The 20038-nt window shown below is 38.6% G+C and overlaps 1 protein-coding gene across 6 annotated transcripts in view; it reads left to right on the top strand.

Moving 5' to 3' along the window:
• LOC112463866 overlaps positions 1-20038 on the top strand; it is a 55888-nt gene that overhangs the window by 8779 nt on the left and 27071 nt on the right. For all 6 annotated transcript variants that reach the window (XM_025030528.1, XM_025030527.1, XM_025030526.1 and 3 more), the window contains exons 2-8: positions 4211-4394; positions 5791-6450; positions 7925-8161; positions 9112-9637; positions 12087-12512; positions 14701-15004; positions 15492-15795. In XM_025030528.1, the coding sequence (XP_024886296.1) occupies positions 4230-4394; positions 5791-6450; positions 7925-8161; positions 9112-9637; positions 12087-12512; positions 14701-15004; positions 15492-15795 (2622 nt within the window). In that variant the 5' untranslated portion in view covers positions 4211-4229. The remainder of the gene's footprint in view (positions 1-4210; positions 4395-5790; positions 6451-7924; positions 8162-9111; positions 9638-12086; positions 12513-14700; positions 15005-15491; positions 15796-20038) is intronic.

Raw genomic sequence — 20038 nt, 5'->3', positions numbered from 1 at the left:
TTTAACATTAACAATTTAATAATTTAATAAGATAAAGCTTCTCGTAACAATATAATCATTAAGATAAGTATAACTTCTCATAATAGGTATTATTTACCTTACAATTAGTATTACATTATTATATTAATATATACATATGAATATCATAAAAGGAATTTTCGGATTGAAAGAAAATCCGGATACCATTAGGAACTTTAAGATATGTATTGCAAACATTAACTGCGTATGTACGATATAGTAGATAGTGTGTAGATTGAAGTTAAATGTGATATGGTGCGATAAATCTGGAATATATGTAGGTATATGATCGCTTTGGAAATTGTAATACGAATAAACATCCTGCTCGAATTGATTCGGTCTTGGTGCAGTCTCAATTATTTGTAGAAGCCTGTTTATCAATTGGGCGCCACGCAGAAATAGTCAAATTGCACTCGATCTCTCCCAACTCCCACTTGGTTTCAATTATAATAAATCTTTTAAATTATATTAATCTTAATTATTTATCATTAAAAATGAATTTTTGAAATTACGTAAATAATTATTAAAATGTATTTATCTTTTAGAATATTGATTTTGTTTATGTATTTTCCTATCTTAAACTCCTATCAAAACTCTGAAACTTGTGTAGTTTTTATAAGATTGATAGGATTAAAAACTAGAAAATTATGTGAAATAACAGTTTCCGATTGAATCTTTGTTAAAGGATCAATTTAAAAATTCTTATAGGTTACAACTTTATTATTTTATTATGCTGCATTACTTTTAATGTCGTTTTATATTTTTTGCAAAGGAGCAAGAATTACTTGTATGAGCAAAAATAAAGATAATCAGAGGCGCCAGGAATAATTAATATTTGTTATAGCATGTCCACTGTTCACTGAAGGCAAACAACATTCTCGTTGATCCCGCGACCGATTTTTACCGATGAAAATACGTTTTCTGTTATATTAGAAAAATTCAAACGACGGAATGGATAAGCGCCAAACGGCATAATGTCGCCAATAAACACATTTTTCACGTCGACGAGAGAGAAATGATTCTTTTTTCCTGAATTCCTTCTTTTCGTCGCGACAAATTTACCGGCATTTTGGCGCGAGTTCAACGACTTACGATGTCAGTCTGTCATTCACAGATAACGTGACGTAATGAATATCTAACAAGACTGATATCCGTCAACCTTACCTTATAGTAACGATACATATGAGTAGTAAAAGGTATGCTTTCAACGGATGATAGTGACGCGTGACTGTTCTCGAAGAATAGAGTCACGTACATATATTTAAGAGTCATTCATACGTGCATCTCTGATATAATATATGCCATTTAAGCCTCTTATTGTTAGATCCAATCGTTTTCATTTTTGTTAAGCATTTCACTCAACTCTAATCATGTGAGATTTATTTAAAAAAACGATAAATATTTTGCCATATACATATAAATATGAAAGAAATTTAAAAGCTACGTACATATAATCAAATAATTTTAATTTTTAATATATGTGGATGTATTCATTAATTCTTTTATATTATTTTTGAAACATTATATTCGGATATATTATGTGAATAGTCGAATAATTCCGGCGAATTTTATTATCGCATCGGAACCAAGAAGTTAACTTTGTATCGAAAGTCTATTCGGAATGAAAGAAGCTGTTGAACTGGAAGGACGATTGTACCGAATACATCGGTTTCTCGGGTATTAGTGCAGTAATACCCGAGAGTGACTTCCGGCATGGCGAAGCGTCCCGTTTGCATTAACGCTGATAATAAATTCGGAGCGGACGTTTTATGCAAGGCCTTGCGCGTGAATTCCAACGAAATTTCATCCATTATACCTGTCAGCCGCGGTCACGCTTATCTACTTAAATGGACATCCATTAAATCGCGATTTTTTTTCAACTTCTTGGATATAAATCGCAATTAAATCTACATTCTTATATTTTTGTTAGACTCACAATGAACTTTGTTATTTATTTAAGTAGTTGTCAGTTAATATCTTCTTAATATCAAGTGAGGGCAAGGATAATTTCAGAATAAATCTTGAAAGTCAAGTTGCAAATCTAGTTATTTATTTTAAATTTTAGTTTCATAATATATTTAGTTTAAAAAGCAGTAGCAAATTATATAAAATGACTATATTAGTAACAAGAAATAAAATAATGTAAAAATAATAAAAAAATAACCTTGGATAATTTTTTCTCGATTATAGTTTTTTTTTTCGAAGAAGAACATTATTATAGCAGAAAATAATTTTTGTTAATATAAATATATTACTAAATATTGTGAAATATATGAGGATATTTTACAAAAATATTTCATTATTAAAAAAAAGGAATTTTCTTGAAATTTGTTCGTTACTTGTCCGCTGTTTCATTGAACCGTTATTTTATAACGAAACCGTGGGAGGCGCATGTAGGTGGCAGATCGAGATTTATGCAGCATAATTACAGTTTTGTATTAATTATTGGTTTATTTATTTGCCCGCGAGATAAGCGATTAGCAGGCGATCTGTGAAACTCATTGATTCGGAAAGGAGGATTCGGATGAGCAGGCACATCGCCCATTGATTTGAGTGGGAAACGTGCACTTAGCTCGTGTCAATACCACGAGGCTTTAGAAGTATACATAAAACAGATTTAAAATCAAGTGGGACAAGCTTATAATGAAATAATAGAAGAAAATATCTGAAATATAAACGACTTTTGTACACAAATCATTAAGTCAGCATAATCTGCTATCATCTGCTATATCATACATTAAATATACGTTTAAATGCTTTAATTTCAATTCTGAGTTTTGATTTACTATATTAGACTATTACCAATATAATACAAACTTGTATGTTTTTTTTTTATGTAAAATTCTTTTGATTAAAATATATAATTAGAGAAAAAAATTATGTAAATAATTGTTTATCATGTTTTTGTGCCAAGTTGCCACCTATTTTAAAATTTTTAATAGAAAATTTGAAGTTTTAAATACAAGAAAAAGAAATTAAAATTTATTATAGCGCATAGTTTACATGAAGATAGAAGTTTATGTGGGGAAAGTTTGTCGGATAAAATTTATATTCCATTATTCCGTTTTGATTTTATGTAGAAAGAGTTATGATACACTGGCGCGACGCCGACTTCCGGTCATTTTGCAGAAATATGCCGGTTTATTATATAGATATCTCCATAGTGCGCTTTTACGATTCAGTAACGATGTCAACGGCGATTCCACTGTAATGCATAACATAATCATGCAATTAAAAGCCAAAATATTTTGCTGTTTAACTTCTACAGGATAATTATATATAAAAAATTAGAGAAGCGGAAAATTGATAAAATTCTAAGCCTCGTTAATATAAACGAGATTATTTCGCTTCACGATCTAGACGTCACGCAACAAGACTATAAATAAGCATATCTTATTTTATCTTTAAAAATATATCACAAAGATGCAATTTCTCAAGTTACAAAAATAGTATTACAGAATAGGCATATGTTACGTTATTTCAGAGTCACGTTACATTGCAGAGAATTTGAAAAATAATTATTCATTGTAAACATTTCTCGCATTTATTAAATCTATCTATTTAAAGTAAAGTCTCGAAATATCTTGTGTCGCGCGCCGGAATAGAATTGCTCCGAATTCTCGCAAAGTTTTTTTTAACGACCCACAGACTCGCGAGGGAGGAAGACCTCCCTCGGACGTCAGCAGACTTCTTCTCGAACCTGGCGAGAGCCAAGAAAGAATTTCGCGGCCGGCATTGGTCTTGCCACGGCATCACGCAGTGGCCTCCGTCGCTTCCGGTAACGGCGCGACGTGTCTGACTTTTAATGGTAGCGCGGCTCACGAATTCCGGCGAGTCTCATTCATCGGCGATGGCGTATGAATAAATAAATAAGATCGTGGCCGACAGTTATTGGGGGAATGCGCGAACGTTCGCAGTAATTTACGCAGCGGCCCGCATTTTGCGTGCGTAAGTGCGTGATATGTGTCCGTCGCGTGAGCCGCTCGCTCGTAACTCAACCGAGATCGTTAATATTCCATAGGATGAATCTAGCTCGTTAGTCCTCGTGCAAGGCAGCCAAGGACAATTCACGCGAGCCGTAATCTCTCTCGCGCGAGGCAAGATTCGTCCTTCTTTTCACTTTATTTTTGCACGTGTCATCCTTCGCTCGATCGTCTTTTTAGTCCGGCTTGTAACACGATTTGAATTTCAGGGTGAAGGAAGGATGAAGAATGCCCCGCGCTGGCGGAGGAGACGGGGGTAGCGGCCCCCAGAGGACAGGTGGGGGTGGCTTCGGAGGATGGCTGGGTGGCGCTGCAAGGGCCATGACGGGTGGAGGCGTCGGTGGCGGGTACGTTGTTCTGGGTGGCACCAGATACGGTTTGCGGATCTCTCAGGTATTGTGCAGTTCATCCATTATTATGCGGCGATAAAATTCAAAATATCAGATTACGAATAATATGAAGAAAATAGAAGTTTTACAAAATTCTTTCTTGATATCATTCAAGACATTATTATCAGATATTTGTACTTCAAAGAATTACAAAAAGAAGTTTTTATTTTAATCGTTTGCAGTCAGCAGTTTACTCATTTTCTAAATGCATTGCCGAAGTAAAATTAAAAAATAATAATTTAGAATGTACTTTATATAAAATATTTTGGTTTTTTATTTAACAATAAGATTTGCAGCAAATTATTTTTTATATTATTCTATAAGAGAGAAAATCTGCATTATTTTAAATTCTACTTAAACCGGCTATTTTCTTTAAACCTCGTCTGGTAACGATCTTCAATCGTGTCGCGAAAATTAAGACGTTGAAGGATCTAAATTTAGAACCAATCATACAAATAGAATTCGCCAGTCACTGACTTGAGCCGATTTTAAAGTGACTCTTCAATTCTCACCTCTGCCACTCTTTCTAACTTTCCGTCTTTCTTTTCATGGTTTGTCCGCGGAATAATAAGCACCGTCGACGTCACAACGACACATACGACCGACGTGTATCTCATGTGACACATTCCCGCGCCGTCCTCTGTGCCAAATTCTGCCCGAGACCCGTATAAATCGCCATTATTTATCGCCGTGTAGATCAATGACGCCATTATCGATTCCGTAAATATTATCTTGATGATATAAAAAAGACTGGTTGAGATTTAGGAGTAACGCGGCGAAGATTTACGAAATGCGATACGCCCTCAGAAAGAATACCTAACGTAGTAGTACGTTTGCATGTACATCATTTTCTTGTAAGTTTAAAAATACAAGATGCATTTGAGACAACGCGGGGAACAGTGTCCCTAAGTAAAGGGACATGAGAGAAATGGAAGGAAACGAAAAAGACGCATCGCCCCAGACGGAGAAATAAAGCGAATATGAGGACGTGCTTGTGAAATACAAAGAAATAGCGAATAAGTAACAAAGATATACGAGGCGCCCTGAAGAAGAGCTAGCATAATTCTATTTTCGAAAGAATTTAGCGACGATTTCTCTTCGTAATTTGATTTAAATCTTTTATTCCAATACTTTTAGCTCCAAATTTACATCTGAATAAGGACGTTAAAAAATATATATATAAAGTATACGATGTTCAACATTTTATGAACTACTTTAGGAAATGAAATAATAAACGTTGAAGCGTACGTAGTGTACGTACGACTTTTGAAATAAAAAAAAATATTGATAGAGTTATTTCTTAAAGAGGAAATATCAGGTAAACTTAGGACGATCAAAGAGATTAAACGACGATGAGAATTGCTTTACGAAGAATCGAAGATTGTGTTTGTTTGTTCCAGGAGAGCCTGCCGTCTGCCAACTCCAGAGAGGAATCGCAGGAGCGCCGGCGGAAGCGGAATTCGCGCGAGGGCGATTCGCGGGAGCGACTGACCGAGAGATCGGTGGCGGAAAAACCGCCGATCGATCTAACGGCCAGCATCGCCGATTGTTGCTGCATCGGTCCACGATCGCGCCTACCGCTCCCACGAATCCCGCCGGCGATCTCCGCCCCTTCGACCGTGTCCTCGACGGCGACAGCAGCATCGTCCGCGTCGTCATCGTCGGCGTCGTCGTCGTCATGCCCTTCGATCGTCGCTGGCGGTTATCCCTCCGGGGGTATCGCCGCCGACTGTTCGCCGCCTCTTCCTGCTTCTACCGCGAGCGTCGCGGAGACGACGCCGACGCTTGCTAATAATAGTCGCGGCGCGGCTCAAACATCGGTGGGGAACATCGGCAGCACCAGCCAGCAGCAGCAACAGCAGCAGCCGCACCACTACCAGCAGCATTATCCACAAACAGCAGTGGCGGCGGTAACATCGTCGTACTCGCCACCGACGACGACGCCGTGCTCACCCTCGACGTCGCTCGGCTACTTGTCCGGCGTTCCGACGACGACGCAGACCGTCTCCGTGCCGCGGCAGCTCGCGCAGTGGACGAAGCATCAGACGCTCAAGCTGCAGGTACTTGCCTCAGTCGATCGTGCGCCAAGATCGATCGTTTGTTCCTCGCTTGTTTAGTTAGTTCAGTTAGTCATTCCGTTTCTTTGCCGTTCCATTATTCGTGAGTGGATCGTTGTTTCGCGATGGCTCGTTTCGATCGCGCTCGTCCGTAGCCTGCGTAAAGTTCGAGTTTCGCGCGTAGACTCGGTGAGGTGCAAAAGGTGGTCACAAGGGATACAAAGTGGAGTGGCTTAGGTCCGGAAGATTCTGTGTCAGCAGCCCCGAGGTAGGTCTCAAGGTCACCGCTAGGAATTTTATCTCTTCGATGACACCGTGAATTTTGTTGATAACAGGTTTGAAATTACTTTAATCTTCGTGGCAGACTACATTACAAGCAGTTTTCGTCTTAAAAGAAAATTTTTTTCCTCGATTTCCAATGATCAAAGAAGTGAATAACTTTGATTTACCTATATAACTTTTGAAAAAAAAAATACCCTACTTTTTTATTAACTACTTATATATTTTTTAAAGAATTTAATAATGATATTCCTCTTCCAAAATTTTCTATTTAAAAAGATTTCCAAATTCTTAATTGTAGTATGATAAAAAGAATATTTAATACCATTTTATCAACTATAATCCAATTAAACTGCTCTTTTCCATGGACGTATTTTTTTGTTTTCAACTTTACAAAACAGTCAACGCATCCACTTCGCCTTGAAACGCTCGCGGTTTCACCGCGCCAAGGAAATTTATCAGCTTGCAAAGAGGAGTGCCAAAATTCACGTTTGATCTTTCTGCACATTCGAACAACTCGGTTTCTTCTTCTTGCTTTTTAAAATCATGCATTTGTGTAGCCGCCTGATTTTTGGATCATCTCACACGTATAGCGTCGCGGTACGTTGCCGCTCCGAGAGGGAAAATATAAAGACGACGACGAAAATAGAATATCGCTTCTTCTTATTCGACTAGACATTTATGCGCGCGACACATAAGAGTTTTTGATGACCTAGGCCTGCCACTTTACGCATTCGCCCGCGTGACATACTCTTGCATCGCTATTATCATGCGTCAGTCACTACACAAGTATGATATACACTTGTGTTCATGAGAAATATTTGCAAAGCAAATTTTTTTCTTGCGTTTATATTTATTTTATACATACATATATATATGCAGTTGTTTTGGAAATTAGAAAAAAAGTATAACTAAACTAAGAGCCTTACTTTAAGCTGCAGACTGGTTAGGTAACTCTATCAATATGCAAATCGTTTATTAACCGATATTTTAATATCAATCGGAGAAAGACAATTTTTATTATTTCTGTCAAACCTTACCTTGATATTAATTTAGAATGATTGGTTTAGGAGTTATTGAAAATAGATAGCAGGGAGAATGAGAAATAAATAATTTTTTTTTATCGACTTGGCTTTACGTGTTTATCGGAGCTATTGCAAGCCGTGAGATTTATTTGTTCTCCCCTGACCGACTGCAGGAACCAGCAGTGATAGCGGTGGACCGATTGCACAGGTTTCGTTGGAGCGGGGGCGGAGGAGGAAGTGGCAAGAAGTCCTCTTCCGGCCCCCGCAGCGAGAAGGCCGAGCGCCTTCGCGAGCTCACCGAGAAACTCAAGGGACCAGCACCGGTTCCGCCACCCAGAAGACCGTCGCGAGTGCAGGCTTTCTCCCCTCCTCCGAGCGGATACCAGCCGTCGTCTCAAAATTATCCACAGGTGAGGAATTCCAACGTCATAGTGACGAGAGACGTCTTCTGCTACGCACGAACGAGTGATATTTTACACAACTGGACTTTTTTTATACTTTCGAACGTTCGCTATTGCCAAGAAAAAGAATATTTATTATTAGCGTTTGAACATTATTACGAAATCAGGCATATGCAGAAATTATTTAATAATTTGTATTACTTGTAATGTGGTTTTTTAGTATTGCAAACAAAGGAGGTATTCTTCCATTGTATTTGTAGAAAATGTCTGTGTTGCTAAAAATAATTGCATTATATTAAGACAAAATCTTTATCTTTCTTCAATTTGTGACACTCAATAGCATTAAGAAGAAAGATATAAATTAATATTAAATATTTCAAATATTTATTTTTTATTTTAAGAGAAAATAAAAATAGATATCGGGATATATTTCGTAGGACATAGTCAATGCTTCTCATTAACGAATCTCAATGTCCATTTTGCCGCTTATATCCGAGAAGAGATTTGCTGAATTTCATGATTCGCGAGACTTCTTTGTCATGATTTCGCTGAACTAGATGCATGCCAAGGCGCATAAAGATGATCGCTCTCTCATAATCCACACAAATTGTCATTTAGCTCGTCATAATTTTTGTACATTAAATTTCTGTTATTCTGCTGCCTCCAATAAATTTCTTGTTATAACGTCAATAGTGATATTATTACCTCGTAACAGGAATTAATACACATGACGTCAAGTTATGCAAATTTCAATAACATTTGATCTACGATAATACTTTAATAATCGCGCATGAATTATTTCCGGATTTAGTGTCTATATGACATAAATCTAATTAAAGTCCGCCCACACAAATAAAGTGGGTGTATTTCCAATTTGAATAAAATCACGCATTTTTGCTAGACTTAATTCGACGCAATATAAAGCCAAATTAATCTAATTTTTTGCGTGTTTTTCTCAGACGGGCTTGAATCCAAATTGTGGCCGTTGTGAGGGTCGCTCATCTCATCGCAGCTATACATATAGCGAGGGCAGCCAGCATGGTAATAGCAATCAGGAATTTCAACAACATCAGCAACAGCATCAGCAGCAAGAAAATCCGAAGACGATGGTCCGTAGTGAAAGTGTCAGTGAAGAGTGTCTCAGTGATCGCTCGGGAAACAACATATACCGGAAGTCCTGCCACGACTCGAGGAAGACCTCGAGATCAGGCAGACCCGAGAGAAACAGTGATGACGTCAGTGACCTCAGGAGCAAACCGAATGCCAATGCGGAGGCGGCGAAACACTTGAGACAGTACAGTGATTCCGTGGTGAACAGTGCTACGAGTGACGATTTGTGCGATAACCTGAACGCTTCCGTTGGCGGTAACGAGGGGGAGGCCCGGGATGCCATCACCACGCTGGAGCCGCGTGGGCTGCTCGCCTTTCACAGATCCGGCGCGCCCTATAGGAGTGCCTCCTTCAGCCAGGTGGACTTTAATCAAGGTAAGCTTCCGTGTGACGGCTGAGCTCATTAGGGGCGTCTTGCAAGCTAGGTTTAATTAAACCAATTACAGCAAGACTGATGCAGATTGTGTCTACCGTAAGATTTACTTTATCGTCGTCATGCAGAAGGAAAATCGAAGACGTGCGATCAAGTAGAGTTTCTTTAGCTATATAGCTCGGTCGAATCTTTGAAAAGAAAAATGTTGCTTTTTTAAATAGCTTTTTAATTCGATAGCGATCACAATGCGGCCAATGCTATTTTCATCCATAGAGTCCTTCTCTTAATCCACGATCCACACGTGTCTTCACAAGATACTTTTGGAAACACGGAACTGAAGTAACGCCACAGTGACAGCCTTGTATTAGGTTTCAACCCTGAACTACATACCACAGTAGTTTTGGTTGCATAATGAAAGACTAGAAATAAGAAAAGCGCTAAGTGCGACTGTTCGAATTTCTAATGATAGTAATAAAACATCTGGCATCCTTGACCCGTATTATCTTTTTAGATCACCACAAGATTTCAATTGCTTCGCACATTCATATCTTTGATAAGAATTTTATGCGCTCCTAACAGCATTAAATCTTACTGAAATAAAAAAAAAAGAAAATATAATATTTACGTAAATTTATTAATACAATAATTTGATTGTAACACTTTATAAAAACATATAAAAAACGATTCTATATTACTAAGAAAAGTGTCAAATTTATTCTATAATTAAATACATATTATTAAAAGATATAAATATATTAATATAAATATATATCATTAAAAGATTTATTAAAATAACAATAACAATTTAAAGTTCAAGTAACAAAATATATGAACGATACATCTTTATGACGACATTGAAAGCGCGAAAACGCGTCGCGACTCATTGGCAAGCCGGAAACACTTCACGCTTCCGCGGTAACAAATCTTTCGAGACACCTTTTACGCACGAAAGGCGGGCTGCGAGGACGGATAACCAGGTGCTTTTGAAATATCGTCGCCAGAACTTTTCTGCGCTTGCCCAAATCTCTTTCCGCGAGCGGACGTAGAAGCCAAGTCTATTTATCTGACTGTTCTGTTTATGTTGTATAGAGCTTGTGTGAATAAATTTTATCGGATAATTGTATACAGTATGCTTTGATATTTGCATTTTTGTGATTAACATTATTTAATTCGAAATTAATAATTTATTATCTCAAGTGTTACAATAGCAAAAAATGACTACCCGGTAAAATACATATATTCAAAGTTATATAATACAATTTAATTATTCTTTAACAAATAAAATCGAGAAAAATATGTTTCATTTCTTACGGTTTGATTCTGCATAAAGTTGAATTTATATTTTTCGTAATTTCATCTTCTCTGAGGATACTCACTAAATGATTATATTTATGTTCATATTCATATATGTATGTGATAATGTGAAAAAGTACTATAATTGGCACATGATACATTTTTTTGTATTCACAACGTTGAAAGTAAAATTTTAGCGAAATTGTATTGATATATTTTTCCGATTTAATCGTACGGAATAAAATTTTCTATCGTGTATCTTAATCGGTCAGCCGCGTTCTCCGGAACTCCGCCAGCGAAGTGCGCGCCGCTTCTCGCGTCTTCGTGATCTCTCATCTCGCACGGTCTGTTTGTTATTATTGGAATGGTCCACCTCCTCGGTCTAAGAGCGCTGCCAAACTTACGTGACACTCGAGGAGGTAATTAGGATTTCCTCTAGTGCTCTCTGCGTTTCTCGCCTTCTCTTACGACCGAGAGAGGCGGCCTGACTGTTGCTCGGTGCAAGAGTACTCGAGTTATTATTGAAAACGCGCGTAATACGCATCTCTGGAATACGTCATTCGAAAGGTATCTGTAGAGACCACTTGAATTTGTACCAAAAAGCTTTCTTATAATACACGCAATTAACAGTAATAATGATTAGTAACAGTAACGCGCTTTAGACTAAAATCTAAATTTGCTTTACATTTTCTATATTATTTATCTTTTCAACTTCTTTTATCCTGAAATAAATTTTCGTCATATTTTATCTGTATTATTATTACTAAAAATATTCAATATTATATAAAATAATAACGCATTGTATTTTTGTTTCTAAAGCTTTACAAAATTACTACAAAAATCCAATAATTATTAGATATAAAATAACGTAATTCTACAATTACGTTATTTTCACAATTTTCTGGCTATTCTATTATTACAATGGAAATAATTTATACTTTTATTCTCCAGGGATTTTCCATTTGCCAAGAAACATTAACAACGTTAATATATTGCTTCTGATAAATATATAACGTATGCAATATTTTTCCATGGAATACTGTATTTAAAACGCTATAAAATGAGACAGAAATATAAGGATAAACTTACTAACAACTCGTGATTTTCTGTAAGATGCAGATTTTACTTTCAGCGCAAACTTGCACTTTCCTCTTCCAGCGAATCGACAGAAAAGTCAGCCGATCGTAACGTCCAATCGCTCTGAGACCAAAGACGTTCGAGCGAGCACGTTACCTCGTCGTCGGGGTGATGTCACACCGGGTAGCTTGACACCACAAAACAGCCCCAATCGACAGAGTCCGAGGACGTCGACGCCCAGCGTCGACAGCGCCGTCGGTTCTGCCGAGGGTCTGGGTGTTTCGCAGCAAGGGAACCACGAGGAGATACGACCCAGAAGCGATGGCTCAGACAGTCTGGCAACTTCCAGCGCACTCACCAGCCCGGAACCACTAGTTCCGGAGACGAACCAGATTGAGCCCAGGGTCGATTTGGTGCAAACGGACTCGCCCGCCGTTGAACTCGTTGGCCACGAATCAGTGTATCCGGTCGTCGAAGGAAGCATCGTGGAACAAACTATTCAAAAAGGTTAGATTCGGAGGATAAAAATATTTACTAGTTTTTTATATTTAATATTTATTAGCATTTTAACATTTCATAGGCTTAATATCACTAGAGAAATTACGACCGTCTTGAGAAAATAAAAAGAAATATATTCTCTCGTAATTGTTTTAGAAGTGTATGTCAATTATATTCGACTTTATTTTATAATTTAGAATAAAAAGTAGTAGTCCCTCTAAGTCGGTAATTCGTACGTATAATATTCGTGCTTCAATAATTAAGCTTTTATTTTGTCATTAAGTTTTGCTTTATTTTACTTTATTTTATTTTACTTGAAGTTTTATTTACTATGTTACAAATTAATAATTTCTAACTCCTATATTATTTTAATAAAAAGAATCACATGTGCCTCTTTCGGCACATTTTAGCGTAATCTCGAAGAAACGAAGCAAAGTTTCCATTCGCGATAGTGGGTCGATTGTATGCGTGAGAGATATCTCAGTAGGATATAAAACGGAAATACACTCGCGTGGGAGTCCGCGAGTGCGCGAGCAAGATCTGCTTGCTCGAATTTCGCCGCGGCGCGCGGCGTTGCTCATCATCGCGAGGAAACAACGACAGGAAACGAACGGCGAACAAGGCGAAGAAACGCGGTAGCCGCGACGCGACGGTAGGATACCGTCGTCATCGTTGAGAAATGCGCGTCAGTTCATTATTTATTGTGAATAGAACGCGGTTCCAGGCGCGTGTGAGAGCGACCGTGCGTGAAGTCATCAATGAAGATGGCTATAACTCAATGACGCTCAAATGTCTATTTCCATTCTGGCACCCACCGTTCTGAAAATAGTACCACGCAAAATAACATGGAACTTGCGTGCACCTTTGTACCCGTGCTCCTGTCGATGCACCCAAAATAGTTCTCGTTCTCTCCCGCGCCCCCCCCCCCCCCCTCCCTCCGCATTATTCTTTGTCCATCGTCTCTGACATCACGAGATACATGAACGCCTACTTGATCTGATCCCATATGTTGATAAACTCTGCCTTCTCTAAGATCGAATTTGCAACGATGAATTTTCACGCTAAACTGTAAACTTCTTTGGAATTTCCAATTTTGGCACAAATTAAAGTGACTTTAGAATTAAATTTAGTTTTGTTAAATTTAACCAACCATATAGCGCTCCTTTATCTCAAAGTCTGAAAAAATCAAGAAACGCACATATTATTTTATAAATGATGAAATATTCGATGCAGACAGAAATAAATCACAAAGAAATTTATTTCTTATAATTCGTTTTATATTAAAAAATTTAACTTTCACCAGCTAAATAAAAATTTACAGTTTTACACAGTAACAGAGGGGAATGAGAACTTAAGGAGGATTATAGAATTTAAAGCTAATAAGTATTCAGGTTCTTAGCAAAAGTATAATCAAGCTAGAAGATGTGCTGGGAGAACGCCTAAGAGTCTGCTTCTATTCTTATATCTAGTCTTAAAATATATATCTTAAAATATAGTCTTTAAGTATACAAATGTTTCGGAACAAACTCACTCTATAGTTCCGAACAAAATATATATCATAGTAGTCTATAGGCTACTAAGATTCAAGCTCGGACCGTAAATGGCGTTTTATTCTAATTACATAGGTCAAACTCGGACCATAAATGGCGTTTTACTCTAATTTGAAAACATATTTTCTTCGGAACTATAGATTGAGTTTGTTCCGAAAATGTTACGACCCGAGCTTGGATCATAGCAGTTTAGTACTATTTTTACGTGTATATTATACACATATTTTCCAACTTAGTAAACTGCACGCCGATTCTTTGTTGGACTTAAAACACAGTTATTTTAATGTTCCAACAATAACTGTGTTTTAAGGCTGACAAAGAATCGGCGCGCAATTTACTAACAATAAGTTGGGAAATATCTGTATAATATACACACAGAAATAGTATTGGGCTACTAAGATCCAAGCTTGGATTATAAATGGCGTTTTATTATAATTTGATTGTATCATAACGGTCTTATTTCTCATAATTTTAATTAACTATATTTTGCTTGTTGTGAAAGTTTGAAGTTCAAAGCTGCTGTTTCGTTAATTTCATATAGATTCTTCTCTGATCGTATTATTGATTGGCAGAAATAAATCAATATTGATTTGTTTTGACATACGATAGTCAGACAAGAATGACAGAATCGTAAAAATGGCTTTTAGAAACCAGGATAGAGCCGCACGAGGTGATCATCACACCACCCCCGGAGGAGCCGCGACTGAGTCAAGCGAGCGAGGGCAGCGAGGCGCCGAGCGAGACGCCCTCGGAGGCATCCTCGCCATCCGGCAAGACGAGACGATATCGGGGCGACACTAGCAAGAGGAGGAAGGGCGTGTACATAACTCAATGGCCAGAGCCCTTGGACGCGGACAGGAACAAGCTGTCGGCTCAGAGCAGCGAGGAGAGAGACGAGCCACCTGCGACGCCTAGCGACCTGTCCGACTGCGAGGGCCACACGCCTCGAAGGTAACCGGAGAACCTATACATCCAGACCCATCGAAATAGAACGGAAGTGCGCCTGACATGGAGACGCGACGATTTAACGTATATATTTCTTTTCCATTTTCAATTTTGCGTTAATAATAACCTTAATGAGACAATCAAAGTTTTATGTGTAAAGCAAAAATTTTTACATTTTGATTGCTCGTTCGGTTTCTCCTCGCAAGATTTTATCAAGTTCATATTTTATCGTCAAGCTTCAATATTCTTAAGCTTTAAAAAACGTGTTAAAGAAGCATTTTCAAAAAGCACGCACACAAATATAACACAAGTATAACAATTAAAAAACTCTTTCTTATATTTTAAAGATGTAAATAAAATTTTTTTACAGCTACAACGTCAACAATTTTAATTTTATTGAAAGCTAAAATTTTTATTTTAATTCCTAATTTACCACTGATAGATATCTATAAACATTAATAACATAAAGATTCTCTTCTTTTCAAACGTCAAGGTATAGCAAGAGGCCCCTTCGCGGGCCCTACGGCCAAATGCTGGAGGCTGAGATGGCGAAACCGCGCACCACCGATATCGCGCTCGAGGAAGGTCTTCGTCCTCGCAGAAAGATCTCCGCGAATCTCTCGTACAACGCGAGCAGCAACAACAACAGCGGCTCCGAGCCGCCCACGCCTTGCCACCATCGGACGACCTCCAGCCCGACCAAACTTGACGGACTTCCGGGGCCGAGTCCTGAGCTGCTCGCGGAGCTGCTGAGAGGGTCCTCGGAGAGGGTGGCTCGCGCACCGGCGCATCGAAACGTGAGTCAGAGATTATCTCGCTTCGATATAAATTGCCGGTTACAATGCCCCGGCTACATTTCGCCCATTTTTCGCGATACGATGGAGATAAGAGCGAGGGAGGGCCGTAAAGTATCCGCACGATTCGTGCAGCGCATTTGTTATCGAGACATTTGATGCATGCACAATGCACGCTCCTTTTGATTAATGAATGAGCGATTCTGTCGGAAAAGCTTTTCTTGCACATCGCATACGATGTCGTTATATTACGAAAATGTTTTAATTATACGCGACAAAGAAAAAAAGAGGAAAAAAACTGATGTTGGCATTCTAAATCTGCACCAAGGTTTATAAAATAATAACGGTCATTTATTTTAAATTATTTTGTAAAGTATGCTAAAGCCATAAAATTTGTTACATTATTTTTTTAAAAGCTAATTTGCAATAAAAAAAATACATCGTGTCATTCACTCATTTAATATTCTTGTAATATCTCTCCTCTCTGTGGGAGAAATAATTTATTTATATCCAACGCTAAACCATGCATGAATATGACTGACTGGTTCTCGTCGACAAATTCTTTATGTTAAACGAATAAATCTCAGGATGAGACGGTCACATTTCGTCGTTAAATGCGTGGCATGAATGCGAGCCAAAAAATTCTGACTCCGCTTCTTCCTCGAATTTCGCTTCTTTTCTGAATATCGTACAAAGACGCTGATCGCACGGCTTATCACCCTGTATCTCTGGCTCGCGCATCAGCGTTCTAACATCTGGGGCCATATTCTGTTCCGCTAAAATCCGCTTACCGACAATTGTAGGTGTCGTTGCGCAGGTTTTTCATATCGTGTAAAAGCTCCGCAACGACACCGACAATTGTCGGTAAGCCGATTTTAGCGGAACAGAATACGGCCCCTGGCCGAGAGGCCACGAGAGGTAAAGCGCCGGTAAACCGAAATCCCGCAATCCGAGCGAAACGAATGGCCGCGCGCTCGCGCGCCCGTTCGACTCCAGCGCCGAAAACACAATCTAATAATAATATACGGCCATATTTCTCGGATGAGTCCGTGCCTTGGCCAGTGCACTCGACGTTGGTATAGAGTCCCTATACGATTCTGGCGGGGGCGTGTACGCGGATATTCCTGGCGGGTTAGGCGTACCTGGGGACCGACACCACGGTCCTCAACATCGATGCGATGATTCGCGTGCCACGATCATCTTGGTGCAAACTTCGCGACCTTGCGCGGTATATACGCTTATATTTAAATTGATATGCATACCTCTCTTTTTATGTAAAAAAATATATATATATATCTCAAAAATACTTTTGGCGATACAGAGACACGATTTGGGAATTGAACTAGAAATATTGCGGCAATAACATCGCGGAGAACACAAGGCCACGTTGGAATATATCCCGATCCGCTACTGAATTCTAACTTTACGAGGTAATTCTACTTACTACATAATTCTATTTACGAATTATGTCAGATTAAATCTGGTCTCATAAAGAAGTTTAATTTAAGCGACATCGAGGGATAACAGTTTCCAAAATTATGTTATTTCCAGACATTTTCGATGATTTTATAAGTACGCACCATTCCCTCGTACATATTCCGCGGTAGAACTTACGCAATTCTGATGAGCTTATGCAATGCGCGCGTCCCCTATCCAGCACGTTTGCCGTTTGGAAAGAACAACAAAGAACCGCGGGAACGATAGGCCCGTTTTATCCACAAGTCCTTGGCAGCCGCAAATATATCACTTAAAGATGTCGCCATAACTTAGTCACGTTCTCCACGCCGATTAGGAGTCAGACGGATCCTCACGCCGCGGTCAATTTGTTCGTGATCGTAGAATATTGAGCGTGAAATGTTAAAACGTTTGCAGCTATTAGCAATAAAGCTCAATTGATCTCAGCGTTTCAATGTTACTTGCTAGACGTAGCGCGTGAGAACTTCTATATTTACATAAGGAAACTGAAATAGAATCGTGTGTGGCAATCCGAAACGGACATTGCAAATAATTCAATTTAAATTCATTTTCCATGGGAAACGCGTATACGAGTTATATAAAAAAAAAAATTACAGATCTACGTTGAAAAGCTTATTTTCATTAAGATTATTTCCGTTCACGTGTCGTATTAAAAATAGACTTGTAGATATCAGTCAGTCGATTCAACAACGAGGAATGCATTTCTTTTTAGCGGACGAGATATTCCGTGAATTTCTTCACCGGGATTTGAGGCACGGATGAATTTTAATACGAATGGCATTCGCGAACGAGGATTAACGAGGATTTTCGAAGAATTTATATCGTATTGCGACGATGCGCACACAGCGGAAATTAGTCACGGAAAGAAAGCAAGGTTGTGTCTGCTGAGAGAAAGCAGAATTGTTTATGACGCGAAGCGGAATGCATTTACCGCGCGATATCTCTGTGCACGCCAGTTATAGTCATCATCCCACGACGTGCGGAGTTTCGCGCACACATCCTGGTCAGAACCATATTTTTGCATCCGCGACGCGATGGAAATACGCGCTGACCCGGCAGGTATCAATCCGTACATTAAATTTGTACACAGTCGCGTTTTCATCGGTGAGAGAGAGAGAGAGAGAGAGAGAGAGAGAGAGAGAGAGCAGTGAACTATTTCTTCCACGGATACGAGAGACCCTCCGTCGACGTCATGTTTACCGTTGACGTCACTATACGCCCAGGCATCGTGAATTTTGCGTTCCATTCATGAAATCCCCCGGACGAGCGGAGAATGACGTAATACTAAACACCTACCGCCGTGTAAAGCTCACGAAAGCTCGTCGTTGAATACCTCGTAATCCCTTTCAATTTTCACGATTATGCGAAATCCGCGGTCTCTTTCTTATTTCTGTATAGATACTTTTGCATTCTTATCAGATCAATAAATTATTATGACGAAGCAGTATATTGAAATTCAAAGTAAAATATTCGTTTAACTTGTCAATTTTATAATAAATTTGCAAATTGTTTTCTATATTGTAAAAATATAGTTTTATGAATAATTTCATTGAAGAAATGATCTTATCGAGACGATTATGGTACAATTATCGAGAAATATAATTCTGTTCTGTGAAAAATTTCTAAAAAATTTTATGTATAAATTTATACACACGCATATATACATTACATATATACGTATGTTGCATACAGCTTTTATTTTATATATATTATATATATATATATATTTTTTTTTTATTCTTGTACGCCCGAGCAGGGATAAATATTTTATACATAGTATGTGGTATTTTAATGTTTATTTTATTTAAACGTCATATCGATTATTCGATGTACTCGTATACGCTCGTATGCGCTTTAATCATTAATTTAATATTGAAACTGCGAAGCGCGGTAGCGTCCAAAAGTCTCCAAGTATTCCGGTGATGTATGTATTCTTGAAGTAGCAAGTTTTCCCAGACGTGATGGAGTAGAGCCTGCACGGTACCGGGAGTACAAATTCGTTACTTTATCGACAGCATTATCGGTGGAAGTTTAGAGAAACTGCGGCCCCGAACGGCAGAAATTCGACGCGCGCGAAAGCGCGTCGCGTCGCGTCGGCGCGCGGCGAGAGATACACGCCGGAGAATAATGAAAGGCCCGTCGGCCGGTCATAAACTTTCGAACAATAGCGTAATCGTGGTTCCATTGACTGTTAAGAGGTGCGGACGCGACTAGGCACGTAGGTGGTATCGGTAGGTACCGACTTTTATTACTCGCCGCTTGTATCAGTAAGTACATCAGTCTCTCGGGGGAGACCGTAAAGGAATCTCGTGCACGCGCGATATTAAACGCATTTACGCGTTCGATATCGTTGCAGCAATTTCCAAGACTCGGACAAACTTGTCGGTAGGACCTCCTTTAATATCGAAACGATACGAGAATGTTTTCTCATTCGATATCTTTTTATTGGCACTTAGGTTTGGACACGTATCTATTCACTAAGATCTCCTTTATCTCTCAATAATTTTGTAAATATTGATAAAGATGTACGCACACGCACACACACACACACACACACACACACACACACACACAAACTGTATTATTTCTAAACAGTATATTATTTTGTTCTTTGCGCAATATTATTTTATTATTAAATATTTTATGATAAATCTTCGCAGGATTACGACTGAGAAGGCTTTCAGTTTAAAAGTGATGGATATTAGAGAATTTTATTTAGATTGATTGTTCGACGTGCACAAAACAAGAATCACCATAAATCAGCAACGCG

This window comes from Temnothorax curvispinosus, unplaced genomic scaffold (genome assembly GCF_003070985.1).
Source record: "Temnothorax curvispinosus isolate PA1 unplaced genomic scaffold, ASM307098v1 QBEX01013717.1, whole genome shotgun sequence".
In the NCBI taxonomy this organism is placed as follows: domain Eukaryota; kingdom Metazoa; phylum Arthropoda; class Insecta; order Hymenoptera; family Formicidae; genus Temnothorax; species Temnothorax curvispinosus.
This window is presented reverse-complemented; position numbering and strand designations above follow the sequence as displayed.